The following is a 21,009-nucleotide window of genomic DNA, read 5'->3' on the forward strand; positions in this document are numbered from 1 at the left end:
GGCTGAAAAAATAAACTGCCAAGAAAAAAACCCAGCTGTATAATGTAAATAAGACTAACTCCAATGCGAATCGCAGGGCATGTGAGAAGATGAGGGAAACCATTAAGAAGGGTATTTGAGATTGGGGGGTCTGAAAGGCAGTTAGAGAGGAATATAGGAGATAAGGCTAAAGATGAACCAGTGAGACTGTTTCAGTGTGTTAGTAGTTAAAGAACAGTCAAGGAGGAGGTTAAATGTATCATAATTAGTAAAGAAAAATTAAAATATGCAGACAGTGAATTAGCAAACGCTGTAAACTTTACATGTGAAGAAGTAGACAACCACCCAGTGGTATCAGGGACTACTCTAGAGTAATTTAGAAATTGTACAGGAAGGTGTAATTCTTATATTAAACAGATTGCCAAGACCAGATATATTTATCCACATGGATTAAGTTACTAATTAGTATGATAGACAGTAGGACTTTTTGGAGCCTTCAAAACTAGACTTGATATTATTTTGGAAGAATTAAGTGATAGACTGGCTTTGTTTGACTAAATGACCTTTTCTTGTCTAAATTGTTCTAAGGTTTTAATTTCTAAAACAGTAACAAATCGTCTTCCCTTCAGTCTTACTTTTAATTTTGGGAATATATTGAAGTCACATGATTAAGATCTGATGAAGTTGGGGAGTGCAAAGCACCAAGCACATTGTTTTTGGTCAAAAACGCTTTTGACTGACAATGCAATATGTGCAGGTGAGCTGCCACCATGCAAAACACAACTTTGTGTGTGACACTGTTTGGCACACTTTTTTCCTGATCCTTTCCTGCACATGCTTCAGCATTTCAGTGTAAAGTCGCTGATTAACAGTCTGTTCATGGAGAAATACTTCATTAACAAGTCCTTTAATGCAGAAGAACACAATCATCGTCTTAATTTTTGGTATGACCTGATGTGCTTTTTTTCAGCTTGAAGATAAATAATCTCTGAAGCCATGCACAAGATTGTCAGAATAATTGTCAGAAATACACATCTTAATCAACAAGACTTTAGGCATATGATACTTAGCAGCAGAGTTGATAACTTCGCCCTACTTCTATGCTATTGACCAATTCTGGGAATTTCTGAGTTCCCTCCTCATATATTTCTGACAGATCAATGTATGCGTATTCTTTGTTTCCTGTGAGATTTTTCTTACGGTTATAGAATTTGCTCCTACAACTTTGTTTCCCTTTGTATCATGTACAGTAATGGCAGAAATTATCAGCATCCCTGGAATTTTCCCAGAAAATGCACCATTTCTCCCAGAAAATTGTTGCAGTTACAAATATTTTGGTATACACATGTTTATTTCCTTTATGTGCATTGGAGCAACACAAAAAAACAGAAAAAAAGCCAAATCTGACATCATTTCACACAAAACTCAAACCGGACAAAATTATTGTCACCCTCAACTTAATATTTGGTTGCACACCCTTTAGAAAAAATAACTGAAATCAAGTGCTTCCTATAACCATTAACAAGCTTGTTACACCTCTCAACTGGAATTTCCGACCACTCTTTTTTTGCAAACTGCTCAATGTCTTTCAGATTTGAAAGGCGCCTTCTCCCAACAGCAATTTTGAGATCTTTCCATAAGTGTTTGTGGTATAGCGGGTCCACAGCTCTCAGCTAAGGGAAGTTTTTAGATAAATAAGTAACAACGCTCACGGCTTAGTGAGGGGGCGTGGTGATAGTGGCTGTAGCGGGTCTCAGGGCGATCTGCGGTGTGGGCGTTTCTCACCTAAGTGCACAGGTGAAAGACTGCCCACATCCATGATTGTTCCTGGGGCTGCTAATTTGTTGCAGCTGCTATGCCCTCTCGACATATATAGATGCGCAAGTCGGGTTAAGGAGATGAAAGAGTAGAACAAGAGAGGAAAGAAAGACTGAGGTTGCTGGAGAGCACGGAGCAGGAGCGAGAGAGAGAGAGCTGGTGCAGGTGAGCGAGCGAGCAAGTGAATGCTCGCAGGCAGCTGTACGGAAGCCTGGGTGTTAGGCTGACACCCAGGAGTTGTAGTAGTGGTCGCTCCCGCTGAATGATCGAGTAGCGGAAGTGACCAGTGAAGGTTAATTAGCCGTGTAACGCCGGGAAGGCAGCTTACAATATGTGTTGCTTTGGTGCCTACTTTTCAATTGTCTGTTGCTGCACTTTCTCACATATATTGTTAGTGTGTACTGTAGAGAGACAAGTCACCCGTTTGCCATCGTGCCATGCCACTGCCACCAAGTTTTCTGCCTGCATGAAAACCGTATTGTCACCTCTTTTCCTCTTCAGCCTGTCTGGCTTCAACTGTGAAGCCATGTGTATCCTGTTCACCCTCACTGTGCCACAAGCTCCAATTCCTCTGCTCTGTAGCTCCATGAACAATTCTGGGCATATATAAAACTTGTCCAAATGTACACAACATGACCCAAATGTTCATAGCCCTGAAGCAGCTCCAGCACAACCTGACTTGTCAAGGGACAGTTCTCTCTTTGAAAGAAATACTTTCCTGTATATGTAATTACTTTCAGGCAGAAACCAGTGTTTGCTTCTGCCAGTACAAAATCCTTTATGCCATACTTTGTGGGCTTGTCTGGCATATATTTGCAGAAAAAAAGGTGTCCCTTTTATTTTATCATAGATTCATGCACAGACAAATCACAGCCAGGCTGATAAAATTGTTTCTATGTTGGTTCCACAATGTCAAGCAAGGGCTGAACTTTATGCATGGCATTATAGCCTGGCTCAACCCTTGGGATTTGCTTCTGTTTATTACAGAAGTGAATAAAACTTTGCAGCATCACGTACCTATCATCACGCTGCATAACCTGTCCAAAGCCACCAGGGAACAAAGCACGTTTGGACCAATGCTCCCTGAAGTTATATCACCAGTTCTGTACCTATTTGTAATGCCACAGCGCGCTTCATCTCGTCTTTTGTTGTGGGTTTCCACTTTGAAAAACGAGAATGCGATGCAAGCGCAGTACGCGATTCAAAAAATTTCTCTGCCTACCTGTTTGTCTCGTCTGACAGTAGCTGAAAAGCAGCATCAGGAGAGAGCAGCCTGAAGTAGTTCAGCAGCTGGTGATCTGTCGTGTCCAACAGCAAGCCAGTTCGGCTCCCACGGATCAATGTCTGTGTATTCCTCCCACACGAACCTTGCCGTAGATGCAACGGCTGCGCAAATTTGCTCAGCTGGCGCGGCATCGGCTGGTGTCCGATCAGCTGATACCGGCTTCTCACTCTCTTGTTTGATCTCCTGATCACTGTCAATAAAATCCGATTCTGAAAAATCAGAGTCCGACTCTGCGATAATGCGCAAAACATTGTCTGCCGAGTGTTTTCTTTTCTGCACTCGCTTTGCTCCCTTGTGACATGTCGATGCCATCTTGCCATTGCTTACATTTCGCAACTCACGCACACGCAAGGATTAGTTGCCGAGTCAACGAGTTTAGCTTTCCTCCAAGCACAGAGGGAATGCCTGCGACGTGACAGTGAGTTTTGTCGCCATTAACAGCTGATTGTCGCCCTCCATCCCTCGATGTTGACTTTTGTCGACATTCACCCTCAACCCCTTCTGTCGACAAAAGTCGACATCCGCCCTAAAAGAGTTAAAGGACTGTTTCCAGCGTTGTTTAAACCTCGTTTTTAAAAGATTGTTTTTGTATGGATTTTTAAACCTCCACATTTCTTTTAAGGATTATTTATTTCAAGAATTTGACTCACTGCACTTTATTTATTTGAATATTTTGTTTTGATTGTTTAATAAAAGCACTTTTTTACCATCCCCTTGCTATGTTGTTGCCTGTCTAGCTCATCGGTAACATTACCGACGGTGTAGGGTTCAAGGTCTCCCGAACAGCAGATGGGAACATGGAGCCGAACCTGCATCTTCACAGTGTTCAATTGGATTTAGATCCGGACTCATTGCTGGCCACTTCAGAAATCTCCAGCGCTTTGTCTTCAACCATTTCTGGGTGCTTTTAGAGGTATGTTTGGGGTCATTGTCCTGCTGGAACACCCATGACCTCTGACGCAGACCCAGCTTTCTGACACTGGGCCCTACATTGCGCCCCAATATCTTTTGGTAGTCTTCAGATTTCATGATGCCTTGCACACAGTCAAGGCATCCAGAGCCAGAGGCAGCAAAACATCCCCAAAACATCTTAGAACCTCCACCATGTTTGACTGTAGGTACTGTGTTCTTTTCTTCGTAGGCCTCATTCCGTTTTCTGTAAACAGTAGAATGATGAGCTTTACCAAAAAGCTCTACCTTGGTCTCATCTGTCCACAAGACGTTCGCCCAGAAGGATTTTGGCTTCCTCAAGTACATTTTGGGAAACTCCAGTCTGGCTTTTTTATGTTTCTGTGTCAGCAGTGGGGTCCTCCTGGCTCTCCTGCCATAGCGTTTCATTTCGTTCAGATGTCGACGGATAGTTCGAGCTGACACTGTTGCACCCTGAGTCTGCAGAACAGCTTGAATATGTTTTGAAGTTGATTAGGGCTGTTTATCCACCATTCGGACTATCCTTCGTTGCAGTCTTTTATCAATTTTTCTCTTCTGTCCACGTCCAGGGAGATTAGCTACAGTGCCATGTGTTGTGAACTTCTTGATTATTTTGCGCACAGTGGACAAAGGAACATGAAGATCTCTGGAGATGGACTTGTAGCCTTGAGATTGTTGATATTTGTCCACAATTTTTGTTCTCAAGTCCTCAGACAATTCTGTGCTCTTCTTTCTGTTCTCCATGCTTAGTGTGGCACACTCAGACACACAACAGAAAGGTTGAATCAACTTTTCTCCATTTTAACTGGCTTCAGGTGTGATTGCTATATTGCCAGCACCTGTTTCTTGCCACAGGTGAGTTCAAACGAGCATCATATGCTTGAAATAAAACGATTTACCCACAATTTTGAAAAGGTGCAAATAATTTTGTCCGGCCCATTTTTTGTAGTTCTGTGTGAAATTATGTCAGATTTGGCTTTTTTTTCCTCTGTTTTTTTGTGTTGTTCCAATGCACATAAAGGAAATAAAGATGTGTTTACCAAAACATTTGTAATTGCAACAATTTTCTGGGAGAAATGGTGCATTTTCTGGGAAAATTCCAGGGGTGCCGATAATTTCGGCCATGATTGTATATGCTGCGTATTGTTGTGCATAAAAACATAGCATCAGTGTGAATTGGTTCATCTGTGCCAGGATATATGAATAGGCTCAAGCCAGGTGAAACAAATATATATCAGTGAAATTAGTTTCATAAGATATTATTTGGTTTCAGTTTTTTGCAGTGCAAATGTTTACCAGTAAGGTCTTTTGGTTCTGGTTTCATAATGGTTGGACTTTTCATAAGATTTCAGCTGTTAGAAGAATCATCTCAAGAACCTCAAGTTTAAATTGCTGAACTAGAGAAAAACTTAACGAGCTGTGAAGATTTTATAATTAGTGAAACAGTGTTAAGAAAGATTTGTGAAAACTAGCTTTGTATATGGGAATGAGTTCAACACTTGATTTCACTAATCAATTTCTTGACATAAGATATAAATCAATTAATCAATCAAAAATTGCTCTTCTTCCTGTTTAATCAAGTTATGATTGGGGAGTGATGTTAGAAATTTGCAGCTCCTTGGAACATGTTGATCAGTGAGCTAAAAGACAAGGGGTTTATTGGGAAGTCTTTAATTAGTCATATTAACATTAAAATTGAGATCTCCTTCAACAGTTCTTTGTAAAAAGGAACGTGACATTTGACGTATCTTTCAAAGCATACTAACTGCTTGCTTGCAGGAAATGTAAAGTAGCCTTATCAAAAGATGTTATATGTAGTTGATTTTTTAGTTTTAAAATTACTCCTTCAACAGTTCTTTGTAAAAAGGAACGTGACCTTTGACGTATCTTTCAAAGCATACTAACTGCTTGCTTGCAGGAAAGGTAAAGTAGCCTTATCAAAAGATGTTATATGTAGTTGATTTTTTAGTTTTAAAATTATAATTGAAATTAGAAATCCTTGATTAATTAATAATTCAGACTCATTTTAATTGGTGATAATGATAATTTTACTGCAATATCACTCTGATAGACAGTTGTATGTTGTAGAGAGGCTGTGAAATTACACTTCATGCTGACTTGCAAATAAGGTTTATGTTTGCTTAAGTTCAAACCATGTTTACTTCTGGTTTGCTTTGAGATACCTTCCCATTCCAATAATTATTTAGCAGATAAGTCTGGGATTATTTTCTTTAGTCTTTCAAACAAAAAAATTTCAGTGCATGCTTATTGTATGAGCCAAATGCAGGTTTTATCGATTAGACGTGTGGTGGCACCAGCTGTTTTTGTTTTCCATTTGCGCAACAAGTAAATACATTCCTGTGATGCCAGGTATGCACTAGATTCACTAAATTATAAGTATTATTGTGTGGAAAATGTTCCAAATATTCCAGTCAAGTGGTACATGTAACTAACAAATAAAAGAAACATGTATTTTAAATTTTCACAATGTGGTGGTGGTGGTAAGCCAAGAGAGGCTGGCAGGGCAATTTCATTAGTCTAAATTGTATAGGTATGTGGAACTTTATAGGGATGTGATGCCATTCTTTCATGGTATTTCCTATTTTTTTTCTGTTTTAATTATGGTGTTGTAAAGCACTGTCTTGGATCACTCCTCCAAAACAAGTGCCAAATTCACTTGAACTGTGATGATTATGACAGAGGTGTCCTTGACAAACTCTTCTTCAAAACTTCCTGCACTTACAGTCAGATGTTCTAAAGCTGATTCAGTTTTCCCTTCGATATTGATTCCATACCCGGATATCATGTTCAAAATGTTTGAACTCATCCCATTAAATTTCTATGAGAGCATCATCTTAACCACATCTCCTTTTAAAGCATAATCTTAATCCATGACTAAGCTTCTATTACACATGCCCCAATAATCAGTTATTTGTCAGTGAGCTCTCATTTTAGAACAATTATAGCCAACATAATGAGCCACTGTGTCTGACTAACATCTTTCTACAGTATGTCATAGTCAATGTTGTCACTATGCAAGAATACATTGAAATATTTGCTTGCATATGCTTATCAACATATTGTTATAATAGTAATAGTAGTGTTACATAACCAGTGTATGTGCTGAGGAATTAGTTCAGGAGGAATTAATTCACTCTCCCCTCCACAAGACCACTGAGAGAAGGGAGTAGCGATTGAAAATTGTCCACTGCAAATACAAGCAGCAAGTTCTGCCACTGAGATAAATGGATACAGTAATCCCTCCTCCATTGCGGGGGTGGCGTTCCAGAGCCACCCGCAAAATAAGAAAATCCGCGAAGTAGAAACCATATGTTTATATGGTTATTTTTATATATTTTAAGTCCATATAAACTCTCCCACATGGTTTATAAATTTTCCCCGTACAGTAATACAGCATAAACCCTTTATATTCTCTTAGTTATTAGGTAAAATTCGTTGAAATTATGTATGTACAAACATAAGTATCGTATATCATTGAGGAGTTTTATTTAATATGTAATACAGTTTTAAACATATTGTAATTGAGTAGGTAATATAAAAATACGTGAAAAATCTATAACATGTAAATGCTGTACATAAAACCAAAATGTTATTTTAAAGATATTGTAGAGCGTCTCCGATATCACATTTGTTACAGCCATTATGATAGACAGGCCACCGGCAATAAATACCAACAATGCAAGGAAAAAATTGTATAAAATGTGTGCACAGTTACAATAAACGTACATACATGTACTAAGTACGTAGAAAAATAGTTTTGGGTACTCACCAACTTGTCAGATAACGATGACATTTACTGCACTGTCACAGCTGTTCTAAAGGAGCCTCTTCAGGCGACTGTGTAGCACCGCCGTCGGCTTCTTCCACTGAAGGCGTACTAGGCAGTGTTTTGCGTGTAAGGAACACCGTGATGGGCAGTTGCTGGCGCTGCTTTTTCATTTGTGTAAAGAGGTTCCTATACACTTACGTGGCGCCGTCAAGAGCATTTTTAAATTGCAAAGAACGAATCATTTGCGGGTCCCATTCTTCAACTGATGTCTGGAGATCTTTTGCCATTCGTAGAATGGTCGCGAGACGCTCGAGAGTTAGCACAGCACCCAGGAGCTTAACTGTGTGCTCTGATTGGGTAGCTTCTCAGCCATCCGCCAATAGCGTCCCTTGTTTGAATTCAAATGGGTAAATCAACTGAGGAAGCACACGTACTGTAGACCGCAGACATCCGCGAAGCAGTGAAAAATCCGCGATATATATATTTACATATGCTTACATTTAAAATCCGCGATGGAGTGAAGCCGCGAAAGACGAAGTGTGATATAGCAAGGGATCACTGTATCTGTATCAGCCAGCAGCTGATCGGGCTTCTAGTTGCAAAAGGGCTTCTTGAACAAAAGCTGGCAGCCCCACTCGGTTCACAACCATAATTCGTTCCAAAACTCTGGTTGTAACCCGATTTGGTCGTGAACCGAAGTAATTTCCCCCATAGGATTGTATGTAAATACAATTAATCCGTTCCAGACCATACGAACTGTATGTAAATATATATATTTTTTTAAGTTTTTAAGCACAAATATAGTTAAATCATAGAATGCACAGCGTAATAGTAAACTAAATGTAAAAACATTGAATAACACTGACGCTGCCTGTGTGTGTGTGTGTGTCTCTCTCTCGCACTGCCTGTATGTGTGTGTGTGTCTCTCTCTCTCTCTCGCGCTGCCTGTGTGTGTGTTTCTGTCTGTCTCTTGCGCTGCCTGTGTGTGTGTGTCTCTCTCTCTCTCTTGCGCTGCCTGTGTGTGTGTGTCTCTCTCTGTCTCTTGTGCTGCCTGTGTGTGTGTGTCTCTCTCTGTCTCTTGCGCTGCCTGTGTGTGTGTGTCTCTCTCTGTCGCGCTGCCTGTGTGTGTGTGTGTGTGTATCTCTCTCTCGCGCTGCCTGTGTGTGTTTGTCTCTGTCTCGCGCTGCCTGTGTGTGTGTGTCTCTCTCTCTCGCGCTGCCTGTGTGTGTGTGTGTGTGTGAGACTCTCGTGTGTGTGTGTCGCGCTCTCTCGCTCTCTCTCTCTTGCTCACTGCACAGGAAATGTACAGGGAGAGACTGAACACGTACAAACCGAAAGGGAAACTGGCTTGTTCGTATACCGAGTATGTGGTCATGAACAGATGCAAAAGTTTGGCAAACTGCCTCTGTCTCGCGCTGCCTGTGTGTGTGTGTCTCTCTCTCTCTCTCTCGCGCTGCCTGTGTGTGTGTGTGTGTGAGACTCTCGTGTGTGTGTGTCGTGCTCTCTCGCTCTCTCTCTCTTGCTCACTGAACAGGAAATGCACAGGGAGAGACTGAACACGTACAAACCGAAAGGGAAACTGGCTTGTTCGTATACCGAGTGTGTGGTCATGAACAGATGCAAAAGTTTGGCAAACTTTTTGGTCGTAAACCGATTTGTACGTGTACCGAGACGTTCGTGAACCGAGGTTCCACTGTATAGCTATATATATATATATATATATATATATATATATATATATAGCTCCATTTCAGCTATATAGAGCTATTTATGCTTTTTATTTCCTTGTTTACCTCCAAATCAACAGTAGTCTTAAATTTATAGAAAATATTTTTTCTTGGAATCAGTTTGAAGTCTACCTGAGACAATCAAGAAAATTAACTGTTTATTTGGCAATCCAGTGCTGAATGGTGGACTTTTTACCAAGTTCCAAACTTTTTGCCAAAGGGACTTCAAGGACTTTACTGTATTTTGCTTCATTTATTTTCTGGTTTATTCTATTGTCCTCGCAAATAATGGTAACATTTGTGCACTGGACTATGTTAGCCTCAAAATTTAGGTTTTTATTTCATTAGACTACACTAGTAAGTAGTTTAATTAATTAATTGACTTAAAGTAATTTGACAATTTAAATGTATGTAAAATCATAATAAGACACTGACATTGATATTTTTTTTATATATATATTTTTAGTAATATAGCATTTAATATACATTCCTTGAAATCATTGCAATCAAAACTTATTACCTTTAGTGAGCCAAACATGTCCACTACATATGTAATTTGTGCAGGCCCAGAACAATCTTCACTGGTTTCTTCAATGAAAACTTAAAAGTTGTAGACAAGGGTTGTTGAACTATGGTCACTTTTTCAGTTATAATGCAGTTATAACTAATTTCAAAAATATTTTACTATGTTTTGCTTTCAGATTACCTGCAAATTATTGTATTTTTAAAACTAATATGTCTTTTTAAACCAAATAAGTAAACTTTTTTGTTGTTTCTTAAGTTATATTTTTAGCAACTTTATATGTGTTTATTTCAATGAAAATAATTTAGTTCCTGCAAAAACTTCTGTTTCCTTATAAAACCTGTAATGTAAGTGTTAAGTGCATTGAGAAATGGCCGTGCTGCAAAGTAATGTGTGTAAACTGTTTTGCTGGACTGGTCTATTTTGAGTGAGATCCAATATCTCACTATCCAATATCTTACTATGGTGTAAGAAGAAATTTTGCTCTTTAAACTAATCAGTTATGGGTTGCTTAGGATTTATTGTGATCCGTAGCTAGTTTTCTTATTTCTGCTCATGAAGTTGAACTGACCATGTGTTGCCTTGTAAAACTGTGTCTCACTCAGAGATGTGTTATTTACATTTTTCTTAAAATGATGGATACATTCTGAGGGTGTGATGCAAATGCAGTTTACTAATGTGTCCTGCAGAGGATCAGGTAACTTATCATCATTCAAATCTAGTAATACTGTAAAGCACATGTTAGTACAAGACCAGACATAATGATCCCAAAACGTTTTTTTTTTGACATGTAAACACTTTATATATTTGTTTTTAAGTTAAGTGTTTGCATTTGCCTTTTTAAAACTGTTGTGCTGTATTAGATATGTTTTATTTATATCAAATAAAGGCAAGAGTGGTGGCTCTGAGGCTAGGAATCGTTGCTGGTTCAAATCCTGTAAATGCCAGAAGTGATTCCACTCCGTTAGGCTCCTGAGCAAGGCCCTTAACCTGCAGTTGCTCTGTCCTGGGTATGACGTTAACCTGCATCCAGGTCTACAAGCAGGTCTTACAACTTTGCAGGGGAAATTTGGGGGTTGGTGGCAGTATTGGCACTCCAGACACTTTTTTTTTTTTTTTTTTTTTTTAAAACCCTATTCCACCCTATTCAAACTAGTATGGTGCTGAGGTGTCTCCCGTTGCACAGCTGCTGCACTGAGGTCCTAATTTGGGATCCTGAGGTGGTTTATTGTGTGGTGGGTGCGGCAACATGCTGTATCAGTGCATTCTTCCAATCTATGCAGTAATGAACAAATAAATGAATCATATAGAATACTTCCTGTAGTGTTAGTGATTCCTTAGTGTATTATCGTCTTTGCTTTTTGAAATTTCTTTATAGTGACACTTATTTTATTTTGCTCAATTTCAGAAACTTTGTAAATACTTTCATCCAGTTCAAGAAACCAATAATAGTGGCTGTGAATGGTCCTGCAGTTGGTCTAGGAGCATCTATACTGCCTCTGTGTGATGTTGTTTGGGCAAATGAAAAGGCCTGGTTTCAGACACCATACACTACATTTGGACAAACTCCAGATGGGTGTTCATCTCTCACATTCCCAAGGATAATGGGGATTGCGTCGGTAAGTATAAATTTAAGAGAGGTTTATCCAAGAAAGTTTAGTTTATAAATATTATTCATTAGCTTGTTTAATGGTAATTTTAGCATCATCCACCTAGACATTCATTATGAAATACAGTAACATAATTTTGTTATTTAAGCTTTTTTATTTTCTGATAACTGTTTGCTTTCTGCCATGTAGGTACATGCTTTTGTTAATACAAATGACCATTTCTGGATGCATGTATATATATATGTATATTGTATGTAGGGTTTTGGAAGAATTGTGAGCATTTTAGGTCTTTGGAATCCTGACATCTCATACTGTTGCTGAGCACTACTTTAGGTAACATATTTGTTTACTTATGATTTACAGTGTTAAAAGTTAAATAAAAACTAAAGTAAATTAGTTTTTTTTAATATGATCTATTTCAATGTTTTCTTTTTCTAAGGGCTTACCATGTTTACCACTGGGGTAGAGTACCAAAACTACTCAGGAATATGGGCTAACACAAAAGGGTTGATATTACATCAGTTAGACTGAAATGTCATTAAGATTTATTAATTCCTAAAAATGTTATTAATAACGTTAAATCTGTTTTTGACCTGTGCAAATGAGTAAGGAAATGCGCAAAATTTTAGATTCTAAACAGTATGCTGTTATACAGCTAAACTATGCAATTATCAGCTATTTTAAAATGTACCTTTCCTTCCACTTATAATGAACATCCTAAATGAAGAAAAAAAATATATAGTTGCCTGAAGGGGGAGCTCTAGCTCCCTAAACCCAACACAGGCCAACACAGGCACAAGTTCAGCAATACACACAAGCTTTTATTTCTTGGGAAACTCTTCCCTTAAGCGTTTCCCACCAGCACAGCACAATACACAGTTCAAAGCAGCCCACAGCAATACTGTGTCTTTGGCTTCTCTTTCACACTCTCCGCCTCCGTCCTCTGGCAAGCTTCGTCCCTCTTCCTCCCCACTCTGGCTCCTGGAGCTGCAGCAGCCGGCTTCTTTTATGCCCTATCCGGGAGTACTTTTGGTGTCCCGTAAGCCTGGTCCAGAAGCACTTCTGGGTGAGGCAGTGCCCAACAGAGTATGTCTCAGGAGAACCTGTAGCACCCCTGGTGGCACCCCTGGTGGCACCCCTGGAACCCAACAGGGCTGAGATACCAAACTCCAACTCCCATGCCTTGTGGGAATCCATGGTGCTGTAACAACCCAGGGGGGCTGCTATCCAGTGATCTGGGGGAGATATATATATATATATACACTGTGTATATACTTATAAATAATGTGGATGTACAAAAAGGAGTCTATAATTTATAGATACAGTATAATTTCTCTTTTCTCTTTGCAGCAATGCTCCTAAAAGTTACATGTTTTATGAAAAGAATATGTTAGTTTCAGGTTAGAGTCAGGTTCTTCTTTTAATGTGGCCTTAAAAAGAAGCAGATTAAATATGTGTTATTCTAAAAAGAATTTCAACTGTTAGTGATGTATAGTTGGCTAACTTGTAGTGGTCGAGTGTCAGGAATCTGCTTAACAGGCATGGAGATTATAAATCAATTACTGAAAGCCAATGTTAGGCAAAAAAGAAAAAAAATCTCTGAAGTATGATGAAGTGCATTTAAGAGTTAAGTACTTCATTTTGTAAATGTTCCCAATAGTGAATTGAAAGCTGTAAGAATAATTAAGGACGGAAGCATTCTGATCTTTTGTTGTTGCCTTAGTGACTGACAGCTTAAAGCAAGTACTTTGTTAAGAGCATTGTGACCTTTTATTTATCTGGCATGTTCTACAGGCTAATGAAATGCTCTTCAGTGGGAGGAAATTGACAGCGCAGGAGGCGTGTGCGAAAGGACTGATTTCTCAAGTGTTTTGGCCAGGGACGTTTACTCAAGAGGTGATGGTGCGCATTAGGGAGCTAGTCTCTTGTAATTCAGTTGTAAGTCATCCTTTCATTTTTGTTGTTTTAATACATTTCAAATATTTTAATTAAATATGCATTAGAACCATGTAATGTATGAAATGTATTATGTTTTTCTTTTTCCTTAACATGTACCTACTTTCCTCATTTCAATCTTCTTCATTTTTAGTTTTGTTACAAAGTATCAAAAATCCATGTTATTTTATTATTTCTTTCATGGCTATTTGGGCACAATCAATGTGAACATGCACTGTTAATGATTGTATTAAGCTCTGAAGTACTTTTTGTTTATCACTTATACAGAGTATCAACTGTTCAAAGTCAAATCCCACCAAGATGAGCCATTGTAGATTTTCTTTCCCTTAAAAAAATTATGTGGAGCACATTTCACATTTTTAGCATTTGTTACTAAAATCTTGACACTAGTTAACACCTGATGTACAAAAGTGTTAACTAGACCACTGGGGTTTAATACCAAGTCTAAATATGCCATACGTGATTGATTGTGGCAGTGTACAAGATTGTACCCAGGGATTGTCCAAGACATGGTCCAGAGCTGCTTCGTGAATTTGCCTGTGCCTGCTTATGTATGAAAAAATACATACATAAAAAGGTAAATATTATTGCCATACCACAAGGTTTATTGATTTACATCAGGCACTTACGGTATCTTTATTGACATTAATTAATGATGACATGTCATTATTTCTCCATACACATTAAAAGTGTTCATTCATTAATTTTCCAATTTATTTTAAATATAGAAAAGTACATAATTCAATAACTTATGTAAACCGTCAGGTATTTATTTAGTAAATTTTTCAAATTTAGAACTGCATTTAATGATATTTGTCACTGTTCAGAAGTTCACCCAAAAAGAATATTAATAACTGGTTCAACTGACCAAGTGGTTTTAGGATTAAATGTTTTTAATAAATTTTAATATAAAAAAGGCTTTCTGTAGTATCTGTATTGTCTGTTTTAAGAGTCATTGCGAAGTAGAAAAGCTAGGCCCTGCCATTTCTTCAGCCCAAGAATATCTATTGCCATCCAGTATAATTTGTTACACAAATGATACCTGTAATTTAAATTTTACTTGTCCACATTTAATTACAAATATGTCTAATTGAAAAAGCATATATTTAAAGTATTTTTAGATATCCTGCATTGAAAATTCTATAGAATTAGTCAGAAAAGTCCTCCAGTTATATTTATCATGAAACACATTATAGATATATACATAATTCACACTCTTCCTGGTTAGGTTTGAATTCTAGATATCTGAAGTTCAAATTGGTGGTCAAAATTATGCTTTAAGTATCAAAAATCATAGAGGATCATCAGAAAGGAATTGTTACCAATTAAAGAAGGCAGAAAATCTTAACTTCTTCTTCCTAGATGCAAGCATATATAAGAAAAAAAGATTAAGGGTGGGAGTTTACAAATGAACCTGCTGACAAATAGAAAAGAGGGCTGCAACTGCAATCATTTAATTATTTTTTTTAAATCAGAGCTGTTAGCTGTCCTGGAGGAGGAAATAAAAGTAAAACTCAATGTTAACCATCTTTTAACTCCTTATTTTCTAATTACCAATAATTTGCCTTGCCAGCTACTGCTTGAAAAGGAAAAGTCTTCCTCCCCTTAAATTCTCAAAACTATGTAACAGTGTTACTGCTATAAAGACACAGGTCTACACAAATGCACCTGATTATATTGGATGCATCCATAGGGGAAGAGCAGTAATTGGCTTTTAACACTAGAATTCCTGAAGCTTACGAAAAAACATGTAATCCCGGCCCACCTTAAATCCGTTCGCACCTCTCCATCAATCTCTTTTGTTTTGTAAATATGTCGATCAGCACAAGTAGCAAGCAGCCTGCTATCCCATCCCGCCCACCGCCGGAGCTCATCTCCAGCAAAAAGTTTTTTTTATCTGCGTGTGAGGTCCTGTGAGATGCATAGGGTAAATAATATATCGCTATTTGGAACACATGCATTTCATGCATGTTCTGTGTCTATAACGAGCGGATGACAGGAAATGCGAGAAACGCAAGAAATGTTGAACAAATACCTAAAATAGAAACTATGTTCATGTTATAGTACTAACGACAAAATTTTGACACAGAGTGTATAATATGTGAAGACTGAAGTCCAAATATCACTTTCACAAAAGGTACACGTATAACAAAACAAGTGCGCTTTTATTCAAGAATATAACCGTAGAAAAAGAAATTGGGTTAGGGTTCTACACTCATATAACCTCTTGAGTAGTGCGGAAATAAGAACTGCTGACTCATAATCAAGAAGTACCAGGATCGAATCCGGCTGCCCTCCAGAATTACCATTTTGAGTAGACGCTGCTCTTATTGTTAATATTGCACAATAAAAACATACATTTAATTTGAGTCTGCAAAAGCCGGTGTAAATTTATGGTGCTTGCAAACGTTAGCTTTTTTTTTTTTTATACAGTTTTATTTTCTCAGTCACATTCATGCTCGCCCTGATCTGACACTGCTGTTTTCAAATAAAGACATGCTATAACAGAGGTGAACTCAGATGAGGATGAGGGTTCTACATCGGAGAAAGAGAACAGAAGCCCTCCCTGCAAGAAATGTCCACTCACATATAAGAACAACGCAGCGGCACCAGGTGTAAAGGCGAAAGATGGTACCATTTGGATGCAACGACAGGTTGGCCATCATCCTGGCAGTCAGTCTGCCCCATACGTGTCCTTCAAAGAAAAAGCAGGGCTTGTTGAGCTTGCCAAGCTATCATGTTGTTTGTGATTATGTTTTGTGATGGTCTTTATATAAAACATTTATATGTTACTTATATAAAAGCCAGATCAAATGTTATTTACTTTGAATTATTTACTTCCTACAGCCTAAGGTCACAAGTAGACTGCAGGGCTTCCTCTGTTTGATCAACACGGGCATGCTCACAAAGTACTTGCGTATTTAAGTGACTTTAGCTGCACGCAACTTGTTACGGTTCTGCATTTGTCCAGAAACGGTTTCATAAGCCTTATGACCTTAGTCTCAGAAAGTCTTTCTCCTGTGAGGCAACTGGGATTTTTTTCCTGAATAAGATCAAACACAGTTGCATAGGGTGTGACAGGAGCTTCCACCTGCAGCTAAAGGGGATAGAAGGCTGCTTGCTACTTGTGCTGATCGACACATTTACATTTACATTCTAGTGTTAAGAAAAGAGAGAAATGCTAGTCATTACAGTTAAAGCAGAAGCAACACAACAATCTATTACTACTACTATTTGGACTGCTAAAATTACTAGTCCAAAAGGAAATCTTGGAGCCATAGGCCAATGCACTACAATCATATATTTATTTATGTGAATTGAATAAAAAAGCTAACATAGTCTGACATGCTAATTCAACGATAACAGCATTTATTTCTATAGCACATTTTCATACATATATTGTAGCTCAAAGTGCTTTACAAGATATCAAAGAAATAGTTACAAGAAAAGAAAAAAAATATTTTAATTAGGTATGAATAAGAGATATGATTATAAGAAAAGTAGTGTCCTACCTTATATAGTAATATCATGTGTTAAGTCTCTAAAGATGAGTCTAATGATAAGTTCTGATGGCCAAATGAGTTTCTGAATACTTTGAATTGCGTATCTTTGGAAGCTTACCCTCAAAACGTGCCTGTTGTTATGTGTACATAGTACAAAGAAATTTTTATTTACAGATTGTTTATTCTCAGAACAGTTGACAATACACAAATAGATTAACAAAAAAATAATGTATACATAGGATCAGGAGTGGCCAATATGACCTTAACAATCAACAATTGTTTGAAAATACTATTTGAAAATTGAAACTTTTTAACAGAGTTAACTTATCATGGCAGATGACAATTTATATGTGAATTATATGATATGTTAAAAGATTATTTTTTAAATATGCAACACTATTAAAGCTGCACACACCTTATTTGAATGTCATAATTTATGGTACAAACATTAATGTTTATTTAATATTTCTGTAACATTTTAACATACTGCACAATTTAAATTTAAAATGTGTTATATTTAACTGACTGAATATTCATGAAATGCAAGCTAAATTTATATTTGTATATTAATAGAATTATCACTGTCACATGTACAGAGAACTGCAGTTCTTACATGAATGTGTACATGTTGGAGGTTTTTTTTTTTTTTTTTATGAAGACTTTTTTTTTTTAACTGAAATTTTGTTTGCTCTAAACACTCCCAATGGGTCTATACAAAATATCTCACATATTATATATTTTCAACTATGTCATGTTACAAATAATATGCATTTAAAAAAAAAAGTTTTAAAAGTTAAAGTTGCTTGACTCAAAAACAGAAAATTAATTAATTAATTAATATTTTTTACCACTTCTGATCTTTCATAGTAAAGTATGCAATAGCATTACTTATTTTACTTCCATCTTTGTGAATCTTTTGCATATTGAGTTGAATTAGTGAATGTTTGTGTTAAAGACTGCTGCTTTGGGAAATCACTTTAGCCATGAGTGAGCTTGTCAGTTTTTCTTTTGAACATACAATCTTGGTATTCCATGACTTTGTTGTAGTTTCAAGTGACAAAACAAGCTGCTTATGTTGCATTTAGCTGCAGCTACAGTTTTTCATCAGAGTTTCCATTTTACTTGTGCTTGTTCAGTATCCTCTTTTCTGTGTCCAAAGGATTGATACTATCTTATTTAGGTACCAGCCCATCTTCATTCATCTGCCTGAATGAGGTTCATCATAAGGATAGAAATCTTCATTCACTAAAGCTACAAGAGGCTTGTGGCTCTCAGTAGGAGAAAAGCTGAAACTGCTAACTAAGTAGTTTTGAAAGGAATCATGTGAGCATGTAAATAGAATCCAAGTGCATATCAAACCCCAGGTGCAGCCCTTGGGAAAGCTTGGGACAAGTTGAATGAGTGCTTATGCTGCACCAGAAATAATTGAAGATGTTCTCTTTAAAAGGTTAGACATTTTTCCAAGAATCTCTATTAAAGGCTATGGCAAGCTGCTAGAGCTAAGAGATCTTTTAATGGAACCTCAGTCAACTAAAGAAGACAGCTACTTACCTAGACTTGTTGTTTAGATACTGCCCATGGCTTTGCAAGAGAAATGAATGTCCTATGGTCCTAAGTATAAAAATTAAAACAAAGGAACACTTCACCCACTTTTTCACTTCATTTGTATGCCAAAAACCAGAGCCATGAATAATCCTAGTTTGATCTTCATTAATCACAACACTCCTACAAGAGAAAAATCATTTTCAGTGCTGACAGACAAGATTTCCGATAATCTGCGCATAAAACGGATGTTAACACAAAACTTGATTCACTGACAAATGTTCTATCAGTGGAGAATGAGAACTCAGACAAAAGGTGCCCTGTTCACACAAAACCACACCCACTTAAAAATTGCAGAGCATTTAGAGCAAAGTCTTTGGAAGAGGGAATGACCTTCCTTAAAGACAGTGGAATCTGCTACAAATACTGTGAATCTACTTCTCATCAAGCTAGGGATGGACTGTAAAATGTCGATTAACACTAGAATTACCAAAGCTTATGAAAAAACTCATTAAACCAGCCCACCTTAAATTCACTTGCACCTTTCCGTCGGAGTCTTTTGTCTTGTACCATACCATACCATACCATATTTATTTGTTGAGCGCTTAAAAACACAGCATTACAACCGACCAAAGCGCTGTACAGTTAAAACAAACAGGACTAAAAACAAAATATTAAAAGCAAACATTAAGAGAGAATTTGAACTAAGAAACTAAAAACAGGTCAGAGGACCCAATAAAATAGAGAAAATAGCGAAAAACAAGTAGAAAATGAAAACAAGTTAAGAATTAAAAGCCAATGTGAAGAAGTGCGTTTTTAAGCGTAATTTGAATGTGGCAACTGAAGTGGCTTGCCTAACCACTAAGGGTAGGGAGTTCCAGAGCCTGGGTGCACCGATGGAGAAAGCCCTTTCACCACGAGCTTTGAAACGTGCCTTGGGAACGGTTAGAAGCAGCTGATCTGCGGATCTAAGAACGCGAGGGGGATTGTATCGATGGAACAAAACACTCAAATAGGCGGGGGCTAGACCATTTAATGCCTTATAAGTTAGGAGGAGTATCTTAAAATCGATTCTGAATCTAACCGGCAGCCAAAGTAAGGTTTTTAAAATTGGAGTAATATGTTGGCCTCTGCCACTCCCTGTTAGAAGCCTTGCAGCCGCATTTTGAACCAGTTGTAGTCTAGAAAGAGTGGCTTTGCTGATACCATAAAGGCAGGAATTAGAGTAATCAAGCCGGGACGTAATAAATGCATGGATTACTGATTCCAGGAGATGGTTAGACAGAATAGGCTTGAGTTTGGCGATACGCCTGAGCTGGAAAAAAACAGGATTTTACTGTGCTGTTGACTTGAGCATCCATTTTCAGGAACGAATCCATTTTGATTCCGAGATTAAAGACAGACGAAGTTACTGGAGTGGGAAGAGAGTCGAGGCCAAAAGATGGAATCTGTTTGTAGTCGGGACTAAAAACAATGACCTCGGTTTTTGAATCATTCAAGTGAAGGAAATTTACAGCCAGCCAATCCTTAATGTCAGATAGGCAGTCGAGGAGAGGTTTGGTGGAGTCAGTTGGCTTAAGGGAAAAATAAATTTGGCAGTTGTCAGCATATAGATGATATGAAATTGCATGTTTTCTAAAAATTGCACCTAAAGGCAGAATGTAGATTGAAAAAAGTAGTGGCCCTAAAATGGAACCCTGGGGGATCCCACATGGGAGTAGGACTGATTCAGATGAAAAATCGTCCAACATGACTCTAAGGGTCCTGTTGCAGAAATATGACCTGAACCAGTTGAGGGCTGAGCCAGATACACCAGCCCAGGATTCGAGTCGGGAGATCATGATGCCATGATCGATTGTGTCAAACGCAGCAGATAGATCGAGAAGAACCATAATCACATGAAGTCCTGAGTCCAATGCCAAAAGGACGTCATTTAGGACACGTAAATGCACGGTTTCTGTGCTATGTTGGGGCCTAAAGCCTGACTGAAAAAGGTCCATTACCTGATGGTCCTGTAAGTGATGAGTTAATTGCTCATAAACTACTTTTTCTAGTATTGTTGACAAGAAAGGTAGTTTGGAAACTGGACGAAGATTGGAAAGAACGGCAGGGTCTAAATCAGGTTTTTTCAGAATTGGATGTACAACTACGTGTTTGAAAGCACGAGGAACTATAGCCGAAGATAGACTACTAGTTATAATCTTTAGGACGTCGTATCGAATCGCAGGAAACGCATCTTTCAGGAGTCTGGGCGGCACCACGTCGTCCGGAGAGCCCGAAGGCTTCATTGAGGAGATGATTTTTTCCAGATGGAAGAGCGAAATGGGTTCAAAGCTGGTGAAAGAG

The 21,009-nt window shown here is 38.0% G+C and overlaps 1 protein-coding gene across 2 annotated transcripts in view; it reads left to right on the plus strand.

Annotated features, from left to right (window-relative positions):
• Positions 1-21,009, plus strand: part of cdyl (chromodomain protein, Y-like) — a 298,068-nt gene that overhangs the window by 243,022 nt on the left and 34,037 nt on the right. The window contains exons 5-6 of one of the 2 annotated variants that reach the window (XM_051929208.1): positions 11,461-11,671; positions 13,457-13,600. In XM_051929208.1, the coding sequence (XP_051785168.1) occupies positions 11,461-11,671; positions 13,457-13,600 (355 nt within the window). The remainder of the gene's footprint in view (positions 1-11,460; positions 11,672-13,456; positions 13,601-21,009) is intronic. The other variant, XM_051929209.1, reaches the window with a different exon arrangement.

This window comes from Erpetoichthys calabaricus, chromosome 6 (genome assembly GCF_900747795.2).
Source record: "Erpetoichthys calabaricus chromosome 6, fErpCal1.3, whole genome shotgun sequence".
Classification (NCBI taxonomy): domain Eukaryota; kingdom Metazoa; phylum Chordata; class Cladistia; order Polypteriformes; family Polypteridae; genus Erpetoichthys; species Erpetoichthys calabaricus.